Source organism: Thrips palmi, unplaced genomic scaffold (assembly GCF_012932325.1).
Source record: "Thrips palmi isolate BJ-2018 unplaced genomic scaffold, TpBJ-2018v1 HiC_scaffold_17, whole genome shotgun sequence".
NCBI lineage: Eukaryota > Metazoa > Arthropoda > Insecta > Thysanoptera > Thripidae > Thrips > Thrips palmi.
Genome location: NW_023144626.1, coordinates 4,833,292 through 4,847,651, shown reverse-complemented (window position 1 = coordinate 4,847,651; position 14,360 = coordinate 4,833,292). Strand labels below are relative to the sequence as shown.

Genomic DNA, 14,360 nt, shown 5'->3' with positions numbered 1-14,360 from the left:
ATGGTTGTGAAGGGTAGAGTGAGACCAGAGAAGAAGACCACATTATATTTATTTTGTAAGCCACTTTTGTAACAAATTATTGAAACACTTTCAGTTCACAAACAGGCATGCTGTAAATCTCCATTTGCTTGAACGAAGAAATTGATTAGCATGCTTGCTTCTGAACAAGGACCCAAGACTGCGATGAATCTTCTGCTTTGGGAGATAAATAGATAACTTCCCAAGCAGAGGTGACAACAGTCGCATACACTTTTGACTAGAATGTACACTCATTTAATTTATCTTACTTAGTAAACTAGAAATAAATTGGGATCTCAACACATACAAAATAAATAACAGAAAATATATACTTTGTCAATTGAGGCCTGCCTGCATTGCATGAAAGTTTGTTGAGTATACTACAAACATCAGGTTTATTTGCTAGGATCTGCACAGATTCAAACCGCTTCTCAGGTGTGATGAAGTTGTGTGACTTCACAATTAGTTTTAAGTAAGCGTCATTGAATAAACTGAACTAACTTAGATGCAATAATTATTATAAGTGAATACATGAGAATAAGCATGCTTTGATGTCATTCAAATTACTTTCATAAAGCGATTTGGAAGACTTCTAGAACTATGTACAGTCTGGGATGCGAATCAAATATTATAAAGCCAAAGATTTTCTCCTCTTCTTTGGTGGTTGCACAACATTTAACCCTGACTTATCGGCAGTAAAATGCATGTACTTCACAGAATACTTTAACGTCTTTGGCGCTCTCAGTCGATCACAAGAACGAACAGCCCATGGAGTGCAATCATTCCACGGCTCACACACTGACAGGCCACAGTCCAGGCCTTTCTTTCAACTTGGCATCGTGCTAGGCAATCCATCCTATGACGGCAAGTCTCAACCGGGGTCAGATACTGCTCCAATAAGAAAATAAAAAATTAACCTTGAGCCTTGGCACCCTTTCAAACAAGCAGGACAATCACAGCAGCTACTACGAGTTTGCTACAACGTTAGGTGGTATCAGAGTCAGTTTCCGGGGGGCAGTCCGGAGGTCCGGAGGGGCTTCTGTGCGATGGTCGGTGGGTGAGCCGTCGAGGGTCGGGGTGGGGGGCTCGGAGCGCGGAGGGCTGGTGGTGGGCGGCACACACTACATGTCGTTCATGACCATGTGCATGAGTCTGTTGAAGGAGCCGCTCTGCTGGATACGCTCGGCTGGCACCCCCATGGTATTTACCTGCAACCATGCGAGGATGTGTGTTACCATGATTGCTGTCACACACGCCTTCATTTTACATCTCCCGCCAACAAACTGCTTCTTCCGAACCTAGTTTCAGTAGTCTTAAATTCCTCAAACAAGCAGAAACTTTTTAAAACAAAAACTTACTTGGTAATACGGATTAGGTGCTGTGCTAATGGTTTTCTATAAGAGGGGAGAGGGAAAACAATCAATCAGTTAGAGGTGCTTTTTTTTTTTTAAACAGACGCGTGACCTTGCTGGAACGTCCAATTCTCAGCGTTTTTACAAAAGCAGGCAGCTTACCTGGTGAACCCTCTGAGTCGGTGCAGGGATTTTCTGCAAATGCAACAAACCAGGAAACATTTCAGCAAGCATTCTCTACGCCTACATAACGATGTTAACACGTCTACTGATCTAAGACACAAACACAACCCCGTATAGCGGGCTCTATAGACCGCCAGATATCAAACTGGGGGTGGTTTTCTTTTTTTTTTCTAGACATAAAGGGAATTTTTTGCGACACGAAAACAACATTCTGTCTTAAGGACGCACTCTGGAGGACACGCCTGAAGTTGGGCCTAATAGTCAGCCGTGTACTATCACTATCCTCCTTCATGCACTAGGCCTTATTGTTAGGTACGCCATGTACATCGTGTCCCAACCCGACGGCAGGTCCAGCGTAACACGGGACAGGTGCTCTACTCACCCTCATGGCCACGGGCACCTTGCTGGGGGCGAAGACCTTGGGCTGTGGGGGCACGGTCACTTCCTGCACGTGGTCGCCCAGCTCCTGCTCCTGGAGGAACTTGTAGGTCTCGGACTTGGCAGGGTCGTAGACGACGGTGGGCTTCAGGCTGTATGTGTGAGTGTAAGTGTGTGAGTGTGAGAGTGCACGCGCGCGGAGCCGTTGTAGAGCGCCAAAAGACCAGACCAAATCGGATGGCGGTAAAGTACATCCAGTACATCAAAGTAAAATCCACGCGAAAAAAAATTAAAGATACACGATTCAAAAGGGTTTAAGGGACGATAGGGGGAAGTACAGATAAATTAACATTAATAAGTAGCGAAAACATTCCGTTCGTAAACAAGGCAATTGACGTAGAGTCACGAAGTAAGCGTCGCGTTTGTTAGGGGGAAGCGGGGGCGGGGGGAAATGCACGCCAGAGAGACAAACAGAAATCGTGGCCGAGGGACGAGTGAGCAATCCGATTAGAATTTCATGATGGGTGGCGGGTAGACGACACTTCCATCGGAGCGCGAACGAGAGAGAAAGGCGTCCGATCGGGAACGGTGTTGTTTCGAGTGGAGGGAGGGAGAGAAAGAAAAACAGGAACCAAGATTAGAGCTGAACGTTTCACGAACAACACGAGACACCAAATTATTGTCGGGGAGCACAGCTCAAGGGAGAATCAACTGAAAATCTGTGAACCGAAAGGAGAGACCCCTCATCGTTCAAGGGTTCATTGAGGTCTCAACGTTTACAGTGTCTTGCTGATCAGCGATTGATTTACAAGAGCCGAAGAAGAATATCTTTTTCAGCTTTGAACACACCCCTGATGCCAGTTGATTCTCCCTTCCAAAAGCGGAATTCCCTTCAAATACAAATAAAAACAAAGTCTCGGCCATTCGCAGACTAAGAGGCACGAGGCAGAAGCAGCCGTAAGCAGCAAGGCAGTGTGCTAGAAGCCACGCGGGCCGCGCCCCGCCCCCAAGGCCCAACGGAGTGCGGAGTGGCAAACGGAGCATAGCGGAGCGGAGCGCCCGACGAGACGGGCTGGGCCAGCCCGCACGGCACGGCAGCGCGCGGCGTGCCTACCCTCCAGGCGCTCTCCGCCAACTCCAAGAAACAGCACTCCTCTACTCTTTGTCGGTTTTCACAACTGAAAACCACGATCCCCGGGCAATGCCGCACCAGCATCATCGTCGCATTGGTGGGCAGTGTGGTAGAGCCAGCCCGAAAACTCATTACACTGGAAAAGACAGAGGCAACTTTAACTGTTCTCCAACGTTTCAAAAACGGTACTGACCGAGACAAAAAATATTTAAAAACTGGCCGCTTTTTGATCGGCACTGGCTCACCCACACCACTGGAAACCTCGACGCCAGTGACAAAGGATAGCTAAACGGAATCGTAGCGTCCCGGGCAGCCGGGGCGGGGCGAGGCGGGGCGGGGCGGGGTGCGGGCCATGCAGTGGTCCCATCTTTAGAGTACTTGCCCGACTTTAGGCGCCTGTCGAATGCTGGAGCTTCCTAGACTCGCATTGTTCCTAGCCAAACCAAACGAAAACCCAACAACGCCATTAGAACAGGTCACAAAGGGAGAAAGCGAAAACGGTGTCAAGGTGTATGATACAAGACGGGCCCGCGGCGGAGCGGGCATTTGGGAGAGAGAGGACGACTTTGACGTCGTCGCTGAGATCATCGATTTGTGCAGGGAGACACACTCGTGGTAGCGATTACAGGAGATTGTCCGGTTAGATAGTGATGCAAGAGAGAAAGAAAGGATTCTGATTCAGTCTATTTGCTCAAAAAAAAGCCTCGCCGCCTGCTTTTGATTTGTTTAATTTTCGATTGAAAAGAATCAATTCTTTTGTTTTCCAAACGAGAGAAACAACGCCGCCATCTAGAAGGACGGCCACTGAAGGCGCCACACGCCGTTAGTGTTCCAAAAACTAAGAAACTCTGTTAATCAAGAAAAACTAGAAGAATAACGTTTCTAGCCTCCTTTCCCCAGCAAGTATACTTACGGAGTGCCCAGCGTCTTGTGGATGGTGTCGACGATGTTTTGTTCGGAGTACAGGCCGATGGGGGTGTTGAAGGGCCGGTTCACGACCTGCAGGAGAAAAGCACTGTTAGATACTGTCACATTTTACAAAAGAAAAAAAACTTCTAGAGCCACACAGGCACGTTTCACGTGTAAAATATTTGAAAGATTCCCTTGGTCTTTGAAGCAAGAAAGTTAGCTTGAGGTTTCTTAGGAAAGAAAAAGAAATTTCTAGACCGCTGTACCCAATCAGTTTGCCAGTGGTGCGGTTTACAAAAAGAAACAATTCACAAAATGACGAATCACATGGTTAATAAAAACTAAGCCAAGAAGCGTCGCTCGGTGTTATGGACTTGAAGGGCTCACTGAAAGGAAAAAGGGGTGAAAGCGGTCAGGGCAGTGCTCGAAAGTTGTCTCGAAAAATAAATGTGATGTGAAAAAGCTGGAAAGAAAAGAGGGAGAGAGAAAAGGGCCACTCCAGCGTTCTTCCTGCAGTGAAAGCGAGACGGAGAGACGGCGAGGCAGCGAGACCCTCACAGTGTACTTACGTGTCTGTGGGGGTCGGAGGGCACCACACGCTGCAAGACAGTGTCCGCCACCTGTGCACGGCCGGGTCAGGTCAGGACTAGTCAAGACACCCCACACCAACACGCAAGGGGGAACCACTGGCCTCGGCCTCAATAATTAGTTTTTAAACTTTCCTGTTTCCCCATAACCTTCTAGATTTGTCACGGACCATAGTGGTTTCCCCTTCACACAACACAGAACCAATCATCAGCTAGTTTCTACACTGTCCACTACAGACTACATATCCCACTACAGTGAGAAAAATATTTACAGGAGCGAGTCTACCATGGCAAATTATTCATAAAAAATGTAAAAAAAAGAGGCCAAAACACGAAATGCGCTTCCTTCTACTTATTTACAGCGAATAAAATTGCAGCGCTTTTGGATGAATTGAAAAAACACAACTAATATAACAATGTACACGTCTTTACCTTCTGCTTCATGACGACGTCGGCGGGCAGCCAGTCGCCGCCGTGGCCGGGGGGTGCGCGCATCATGGGGTTGGGGTGGTGCCGCAAGTAGCACTCCGTCACGTTGTCCTCCTTCTTGACCTTGGCCCCGGGCAGCACCAGGGGCGTCGTGCGGTAGGGCTGTCAAAAAGAAAGCAGTTCAGTTGTTCCGAATTCCTCGCGCACTTTGAACGTCAGGGCGTCAGGCTGACGGGGTGCCGTGTTTTGAAACGAGCCGCGTGGGAGGCGGGCACACCATTAGTCTTGGGGCGTGGCGAGAAGGCGTCCTCTATGCACCGCGGCGCCGCGACATACGTGTTGACTGGCATCACTCCCTTGGCGCCGCCACCGCGGAACAGCCCGCTGCACCGGCCTGCAGGCTGCTCTGTCTCTCTCGCACTCATGGGGCGCCGCGCGGGGGTGCGAGGATCGGCCTACTGCCTTAACTAATGAGCTGCCGGTCTGGGCGTTGGCCTTGGGCCGTGGCGTGGTCGAACACCACCGCCGGCAGGGCGTCCTTGGCGGCGTGGCGGTGCGTGGCTGGCGGCGGCCCTCACCCACATCGCGCCGCGTCCGCGATGGACCCCAGAATGTGGAGCGCGGCGGGGCAAGGCGGGGCGGCCGCTGAATGCATTACTAATCCAGGGGCGGCGCGTTGGCAACGCCGCGGGTTTACTGCGAACCAAACACCGGCGCGCACTGCGGGCTGCTTCCGAACTGCTGTCTCTCTCGCACTCGCGGGGCGGTTCGTCGAGGTTGCGAGCCGGACAGGGCGACTGTTCGGAACGAGCCCACGCCGATTGATTTACGCACAGCCCGCGGTCCGCTTTGAGCCGAACGCCGCCAGCCACTCGCACCGCGCGATTTTTCATCTCGCACTCACAGCGCGCCAAATCACACCGCGGCGCTGCGGCCGGCGGGGAAGGCGCATTTGGAAACGGCCTGTCGAACAAGGGGGCGGCCCATGCCTCCGCCCACTGCGCGGCCCCGCCACGGCCCCGCCACGGACCGCGCCCCTGAAGGGGCTCACCTTGGCCTCCGCCACGCGCCGCCGCGCCACCGCGCCCCGGGACTCGAACGCCGCACGCCTCAGGCATTCATGCACTCCACGCTGCACGGCGCCCCGCCCCGCCCCGCCCCGCCCCGCCCCCGCAGCCTCACGCGCCGCCGGCGACCCTCCGACCCGACCCGACCCAAGTATTTACACCGGGGCTAAGTTTAGCCGGGCAGCCCAGGGCAGCCTTGCTGTGACGCAAGGGCGCGGTGGCCTGGGGCGGGGCTCGCGGGGCGGGGCGGGGCGGGGCGGGGCGGGCGGGGCGTGTTGATGTCCCTGCCAATACAGCCTCCACCGGCCCGGCTACATACTCAGTTCCGCGAGGGATTCCTCACTCTGCGCGTTTTCAACGTTTCAACTCAATAAAGAGGAGGCGGGGCGGCTTGCCAGCAGTGCCAATCGCCTAGCCGCGCCGCGTTGGAGTCACCCGAGCGAGTAAAGAGTCGGGGGGGGGGGAGGTGTTCGAAACTTTAGAACAGTGAGAATTACAGAGCGTTACAAAAAAGAGGTTTAGTGTTCCCCGGTTGATAGCCCATCACCCTCGACATGACACCCCCCTCGGCCGCCCAGAGCGCCACCAGCCAGCCGTAAAGTGAAGGGTCGAGACTCTCGTGTCGAGACACCGAGCAGGCCTGGCCTGCCCTGGCCTGCCCCGCCTCAAGCCAGCCTCAAGATGAAACACATTAGCACACGGCCACCATAATCGAGTTTGGCAAAACGCTGCCGCCATTGCGCAAGAGCGTCTTCTCGAGCTTGGCGTTCTAGCGCTGCCCCCCGAGACTCGTCGTCATCGCCCGGGCAGCCAGAGAGAGAGAGAGAGAGAGAGGGAGGGAGGGGAGGGGCAGCGAGGGATGGTGACAGCCGCACAAAGAGTGTCAGGCCGTCACAGGGACTGTATCGCCCCTTTTCTACGGAAATTCCTCTCCACCCGCCGGCCCGTGCCTGTGCCTGTAACGTTCGGTAAGACTTGGCACACACGAGGCCTACAAGGGCCCCGGTGCTTGGCAGCTCCCGCTGCCCCCGCGCACACCACCGGCAGAATAATTCCCCACGTCTAAACTTAGATGAATGAAACAAAACATGGCTCAACAACACGCGAAACTTGAGACCGCCAGAGCCGGACGTGAACATACCGCCACCTTCCACCGTGGAGGCTCGCGTGGAACGGAAAGATGCAGCCGATGCGGAGATAAATCCAAGTCTCTGGTCGCGGTGCGGACCTGCCAGCCAAGAGCCAAGCGAGCCCGGCGAGCAGCTGGCACCTTGGCGTCGCTCCGCGCCCCGCGCTCCACATGCACCACACCTGTCATCGGGGTGACGAGCGGCCACCGGGCTGTGCCCCTCCCTCCCCCACCACACCACTCTCGCTTTCCACCTGCAATGCACGGCGGCACGGCCACGGCGTACCATGTTGCAGACGGCCTCCTCCCTCATGGCTGCGCTGGTGTCGACACTGGCTGCCGCACAGGTTGCACTAGACGCGAGGACGCTCCTGGAGAGAGCGCAGAGGGCCGGCTGGGCCTCCTTGGTCTCCTGCGGGGCGACTGGCGGCGAAAGTGGTCCCGGAGGTACTGGCGGTGTCTGGCGGTGTCCGCAGGACGTGTTCGAGTGCTCGTCGTGGACTGGCCCTGGCCATGCCCTGGCCATCCGACCACCGGACGCGCAACCCCACCACCGCGCGCCCCGCCCCGCCCCGCCGCACCCCGCGCCCCGACCAGGGGGCGTCCGCAGAAATAGCCCGAGCAAAAGTGCGAATTCTGTCGAGGGCCATTCTCATGGCGCCGCCACGCCGCCACGCAGTGACATCTGTTGTTGTTTAACCGAGCGAGCTGTTTACCACGCGACAGGGACGGCGCGCCGCGCGGGGCTGGCTCGCCACCACACTGGAAGCGCATCCAAGGACCCAAGTCCGAGCAGACGTCAATATACTCTAAATTTTACACACCAGAATTTCATCTCCAGCTTGTGGACGTGGGAAACAGCTTGCCGGTGATTGAACTCGCTTCTGCGGCCTCGGCCACCAAGGGCTGTGGGAGAAGACGAGCAACGCAACAACGGGCTCGGACCGTACTCCCCGAGGAGGTTGCTGACCCCGGGGCCACCGACATGTCTATCATATTTCCTTCGCTCGGGCCGTCATTGGACAGCGAAAAAGAAGCAAAAGCGGAATGGCGACCACATCCGCTGGCCGACAGGCCGACAGGCCAGGGCAGCACCCCCAGCGCAGGACTCGCGTGCTGATGCTGTTTTTCTTTTTGTTTTCTGCGCGTTCAATGTTGCAGACAGCGCACCGTGGCTCACTGCCGGCGCAAACGGGCCAGAATGTTTATTATGGACGATGTACACCGGGGGTACTCTTGGAGGGTTTTGTTTTGAACGTGTTGCGCACATGACGGGCGCCCCCGCCCCCTCCGCCGTCCGCTCATGCACACTTTGACGGATTCGCGCAGGCGGCCGTCCTGGCCGTCAGCCACGCCGCGCAGCGCCGCGCGGCACCGCGCCGCCAGACGAGCGTCTGCTGACCTCCTTCAGCTTGCTTCGGCTTAGCCGCGGCAGGTCGCCCCGTTTCAGTGTCCGCGGATGTTTGTAGTCACAAACCGCACGCACACCCACCGAGAAAGAACTAGCCTCACGCAGGGCTCTGAAAGCGAACGCTATTTCCCGCGGATTCCTAGTAATAACACGAGCTAGGTTACCAAATTCTCGCTCCCGGCTCCTCCTACGAAGCACAGCTGTGAATGAGGCACCGCAGGTGCAACAAACAAAGGGCGCAGCAAGCTGGCGGCCTGCCACTGCACGCTTTTTGGAACGAGTCACTTGCAGCTTGTATTTTGTGGCTAACCCTGACCGACCTCTCAACGAGCCTCTCGCGGCGCCGGCCCGCTCTACAAACACGGTGTCAAGGACGACCTAACCTAACTCTGGACGGACTCCGGGAATGGACACGTTGCAAGCGAAGAGACACGCACACTGCAGTGGCAACACTCAGTCAAGCAAGCACAGTGCCCCACAACAAAATTCCGTTAAAACAGCAGCGGAAATCCTAACCTAACATAACCTAGAAAATGACCCGAGGCCGAACCGAACAAGCAGCCCTGTTGTACAAGGCTGTGAGTGAGTGTCTCGGCGGGTTGCCCAGGGCCGCCCCTCGCGGTCCCCACGCCTCCCCGCGCCCCGCGCACGCATCGTCGCCGAGATCGTCGCCGTCTCCCTCGCCGTTTTCATTGCTTTCTTTTTTCTGTCGCGGGGGGATTAAGGTGACCCCCATCGAGCACAATGCTGCCCCTCTCGGCCCTCTCGGGGCGCGGCGTTGTTTTGGCGACGGCGTCGTCCACAGTCGCTGAGGCGCGCTGCTGGGGCCAGCACGCACCAGGCCCCGCACTCCGCCAAGAAGTGCACCAGCTTGAGCGGTGAGAGGTTCAAGCGTTCCACACATGATTGATTTACGAACTCTTTCAACGTTTCGCTCATCTTTGATCAAGTCTTTCATGAGATGCACACTTGAAGCTCCCACTCGGGCCCTGATACTTCCTGGCGACTCCCGGCTTGGCGCGGGAATCCGTTCCGGGGCTCCAGCACACGATCCCAGACTCCAGCACACGACGCCGCGGAACACGCGCACGACACACAACACAACCCACCCATGCGGCGGACGATTCCATGAGCTTGTCGAAGGTAGGGGGCCGATGCGCCACCGCCATGACTAGTTCTCCGCTTCGTTCTGCACGGCTCGAGGGACTAACGGACTAACCGTCGCACGGTTCCGACACAAAACTAAAAATACCGGCGCCCCTCTGGCGGCACCTCGCGCAACCCCACCACCGCCACGACTTTGCACCCCAGCAGCACACCCCCGCCAGCACGGGGGCCAACAAGAGGGCCAGCATGGGGGCGGACAGCGCGGCGACGGCGGGCATCCCCGCGTCAAACCCGTCAACGACGTGGACCCCTGCTGCGGGGACGGAGTCTACGGAGTCCCCTGACCTCCTCGCCGTAATACAATCAGGAGAACCGGGCTTTGAAAGAAAAGCCGACAGAAGGAGCTTTTTGGATTCTTACATCTTTTGCTTTCTCCCGGGCCAATGCTGCGATTACGAACGCACGAAGCAAGGCCCCCCGCGTTCCTAGTCACCCGGATTCCACGTCTTTCACGAGCGAGAGATGCGTGACTTCGGTGTAACGGCCTGCCGGGCCGTGTGGCCGCCGCGGCCGCCTCGTCGCGGGAATGCCGTAATTTCGCGAAACCACTTGGCCGGCGGCCCAAGCAAGCACCGCCAGGCCACCGGCACGCTGTAGGGCCGTGGCTGGCCGTGGCCGGCAAAGCGCCACGCCAGTTAGGCCCTGGAGAACTACCAACAGTGCGCCGCGCGGCGGAGCGCGCCGAAACTAACCTAACCTGTGTTATTTGGCGGGAAAAATTCGCGCGTTCTCCATGGCGGCCGGGCCTAGCCTCGCCAGAGGGGCCACCATGTGTTCGCGGGGCTCGCGCCGGCTCGCGTCCATATGGCGCTTCATGTAGGCCGCAACTACACACACACTAGCCAGCCGGGGCCGAGAAACAAAATATGTGCCAAGCCAGAAATAATTCGTAGGTGCCATGCCAGGGTCCGTCCGTAAATACCGTGACCTGAAGAGCCTCTCGGGGGTGAAAGGTCACGTCAGTGTTCAGCGAGTCCTGGGAGAGTGGGTCATGGGTCGCGCGACGCAGGTCACCTGGTTTTTGGACGCGCCCCCAGCTGAGAGAGAAACAGATTGGTCTTGGCGATGTTCTCGCGCCCTTCGCACCTGTCATTCGTCCATTACGAAGAGCGAGCAAAGAAAAATAGGGCTTTTAATTTTTCTTTGCTACATTAACTTTGAACGGATTGGTGCCTCTCACCGCTTCGTTCGACTCTCAGGAAAGCGCGCGCAAGTTCGAAACCCCGATAGCTTTGGCGCTTTGCCGCGAGGAGCGCTGCGGGCGACGGGCGACCTTGCTGAGATAGCACGATGGGCATGCTTCCGGTAGTGATAACCACGGGGATGTAGCTCAGTGGTAGAGCGTTCGCTTTGCATGTGAAAGGCCCCGGGTTCGATCCCCGGCATCTCCACACTTTTGCACGTGTCCACGTGGCGGAGACGATTCGGGAACATTGCCAGCAAGCCCATGGCCCGGGCACACCATAGTTCAACCCAAACCGTCACCACGTCTAATTATTTCGTGCAACGCTCCACACTTTCTTACTTGAAATATGAGTCGAATTTCCAAAAAGAATTCATTTTAAAGGAAATAAGTAAAGTTGTGGCATTTATGTTCAATCGCACTGGCCTTGACTAAGCGCTGCTAGGGTCAGCATTATGACCCATGACATAGATTACACTGACGCATTCCATAATCTTTATCGGCACTTCGGTTAATTTTTCAACCTAGTTTCGGCGAACTTTCATCGTTTTGCATGAATATAGGTGAACCAAACTGTGTCGAAAACAATTGTGGATGCAGGTCTCGAGGGCGAGCGCCAGGTAGAGAAAAGAAAGGGAAGAGGGGGGGGGGGCAGGTGTGAGTCTCGTCGGCACCTTCGGACAAAGGACACAGAGGGACCACTCTCTTCGTTGGCATCGTTGACGTCACAGAGCTATGCTATCTGACCATGTTGCCGCTGGCAGCGATGCAGACATCCGATATGGTCTAGTGGTTAGGATTTCTGGCTTTCACCCAGGAGGCTCGGGTTCGATTCCCGGTATCGGAATTATTTTTTTTTCTGGCATTCCGAATTTAACTGATCAGCGCAAATTTATGGATTTTGCAGGAGGCCAATTTCCACACATCGAAGCAAATTTAATTAGCAGGAAATGTGCCTCAGCTTCCTGGGAGGCCGCTCTCGGCGTGGCCGCGCGCGGCGCGCCTCCAAGGTCCCCGACGACGCCCCCGAGTGCCTCACGACTCACGGCGCCATCTGCCACCCGGCGGCGCAACAACCCCAACAGACGCGCGGAGTATATTCGGGTACCCGCGGCGCTGGCGCTCGGAGTATCGCTGCGTTCGAAGGTCGAGTGTTCCCTCGGGCGCGGGGTAGCGACGGCGCGCCGACGGCACCGCACTGCTCACCTGGTTGTGGATGGGCAGGATGTCCTCGTCGGTGCGGTGGTGCACGCCGTCGAACACGTGCGTGGCGGGGTAGTCGTCGGGGTGCGGACTCCGGAGGGACATGGCGGCGGCGAAGGGGGTAGCGACACCCCCCTTGACGGGGGAGTGGGCGTTGAGCGCGGCGAAGGAGGGCGTCGGCGTGGTCGGAGCGACGCTGCTGGCGCGGGAGCTGGCCGCGGTGCTGGGTGGGGGCACCGCCAGCGGATCCCTGTGGGCAGGGAGTATCGCCATCAGTTCGGTCAGCACGGTCAGTACGGCAGCTGCCTGTTTCGTTTCCGCCTCCGCCCAAGCAGACGTCAAAAAGCCAGCCGCCCTGCAGACTGATTCCGAGTCGTTTCTCGTCGCTGTGCCTCTCTCGCACTCCTAAGCAACACCCCACGAGCGCGAAAGAGACAGAGCGACGAGAACAACTCTATCGGAATCCACTCTACATTTATTTTACTGCCGCCAGCCGTCCACTCATTGCTCACCTCAGCACGACGAGGTCGATGGTGTTGCCCGCGCTCCTGAACAGCTGCTGCGCGTCCTTGTGCCGCAGGTCCCTGGAGTCGTACTCGTTCACCTTCCGGATGACGTCACCGCGGTGCAGCACGCCCTCGGCGGGGCTGCCCACCATGCACTGCGACCAATCAAACGCCGCGTTACTGGACGCACTCGCCCCATTTGACTCGCAGGGACTGTTGTTGCCAAAGCCGCCAAACGTGAACTTGCCGCACTCGGCCAAGGTTCCGACGGCCAGCGTGGCTAGCGTGCACGCCACTGTGGGAGTGGTCGTGACATTTCCTTCCCGGTAAAAATAGAGGGTTGCTCCTCTGCGCGGCGCTGCAGACTGATTCGGCCTGAATCTGTCTCTCTCGCACCGCCGCGGGCCGCCCCGTGGGTGCGAGAGAGACAGACCGGGCGATGGTATGTGGCAATGGCCGCATGACTCACTCCAACCAACACCATGCTCAAACCGAGGGCCGAGGCTCTATCCTGCTGCAGAGCGGTTCCGCACACAGCGTCTTCGTCTCTCTCGCTCTGGCCTGGGCCAGCCCGGGCCACCCCGCGAGTGCGAGCGAGACGGATGCTTACCCGCGTGATGACGAGGGGCGCGTTGAGGTCCACGCCGCCCACCAGGCGGATGCCCCACGGCTGGTTCGGCCCGTCGCGGTGCAGCCGCACGGCCTTGACGTGGGGCTGGGAGCCCGCCATGGGCCCCATGCTGCCGGCCGGGCCTGGAACAGCGAGCAAGCGTCGAGTCCTACAGTGCCCTAGAGGGTCCTCGGAAGGACGTCGCGCGTGGAGGCCCCTGTGATCCAGCGGATAGGCAGGCCCGCGACGCGCGCCACCGCAACGGGCTGCCTGGCCGCAAGGCGGTGACTTCGCCAGAGGACATAAAACCGTATACGGCAAACAAAAAACCGTATACGGCAAACCAAAAACCGTATACGGCGAACAAAAATCTCATTCAACGAACGTTAATGAAAGCAGATGATCCATCACGTTTCACAACTGCTGTGATAGCCGAGAGGTTAGAGACGTGGGATCGAGTTACCGCAGGCCGGCGTTCGAATACCAGCGTCACAAGAGTTTTTTCGACTTGCTATCCTAAGGGTGGTGGTTCGAGGCCATGAGAGCGGAGCCGTGTGCAACAGGCCCACATGCCGGAGGTTCGACTCCTAACAAATATTTCCATTTAATTTTACTGCATCACCCAGTGCGGTTCAAACCCGTAAACGTGAGCCCACTCCGAGCATGGGACGTGATGGTCCAGGGAGTAGAGGCGTCGGTTCTCAGTGCTAGGGTCGGCGGTTCGACTCCCCCAACTTCTTGCGAAATTTTGACCGGGTCGGTCGAGTCCTGTTGCTTCAAGAACCCACCTCACGCCGATCCCCTCATCATGGGCCGTGGTGGCCGAGAGCGTAAAGTCGTGTGATCCCGATGGCGGGGTCCGGGGATCGAATCCCATCATTTCATTACATTTTTCGACCGCCTTCCTCCCAGTGCAACTCAAACCCGTCGTCCAACACGCTGCTAGACGTACAAGCGTGATAGCGTAGTGGTCAGAGTCACATTCACCTGGCCACTCCGCTGTGGGTGTCTAAAAAGCAATCCGCTTCGGCGGGTTGGCCTCGGCACTGGAGCGATGGAGTATTTGATCCATCAATCCAGACCATCCGGTGTGTGG

General features: G+C 56.8%; 1 protein-coding gene and 2 non-coding genes across 7 annotated transcripts; 2 read left to right on the top strand and 1 right to left on the bottom strand.

Moving 5' to 3' along the window:
- Nucleotides 1-32: 32 nt before the first annotated feature.
- Nucleotides 33-13,407, bottom strand: LOC117643319 (PDZ and LIM domain protein 3). Of its 5 annotated transcripts, XM_034382156.1 has the most exons (11): nt 13,265-13,407; nt 12,661-12,809; nt 12,152-12,398; nt 4,992-5,150; nt 4,542-4,592; nt 3,977-4,062; nt 3,446-3,496; nt 1,936-2,083; nt 1,533-1,565; nt 1,377-1,412; nt 33-1,226 (listed from the first exon to the last, which is right to left on the bottom strand). In XM_034382156.1, the coding sequence occupies exons 1-11, from the start codon at nt 13,391-13,393 to the stop codon at nt 1,140-1,142; spliced, it is 1,176 nt and encodes a 391-aa protein (XP_034238047.1). In that variant the 5' UTR covers nt 13,394-13,407; the 3' UTR covers nt 33-1,139. The 5 variants fall into 5 exon arrangements, with proteins under 5 accessions (XP_034238047.1, XP_034238049.1, XP_034238048.1 ...); XM_034382158.1 differs by lacking the exon at nt 3,446-3,496; XM_034382157.1 differs by lacking the exon at nt 4,542-4,592.
- On the top strand, nt 11,082-11,153 carry Trnaa-ugc. Its single transcript has one exon. It is a non-coding gene; the product is annotated as a tRNA-Ala (tRNA).
- On the top strand, nt 11,721-11,792 carry Trnae-uuc. The gene has a single exon. It is a non-coding gene; the product is annotated as a tRNA-Glu (tRNA).
- Nucleotides 13,408-14,360: the final 953 nt, after the last annotated feature.

Excerpts from the sequence above, each read along its gene's own strand:
- LOC117643319 (XM_034382156.1), bottom strand. The coding sequence starts at position 13,393 with ATGGGGCCCATGGCGGGCTCCCAGCCCCACGTCAAGGCCGTGCGGCTG. Across the intron at positions 4,063-4,541 it reads CCTCCGACCCCCACAGACAC|GTCGTGAACCGGCCCTTCAA; the intron begins GTAAGTACACTG and ends TTTCTCCTGCAG. Across the intron at positions 3,497-3,976 it reads CACAAGACGCTGGGCACTCC|GAACAATGCGAGTCTAGGAA; the intron begins GTAAGTATACTT and ends TGGTTTGGCTAG.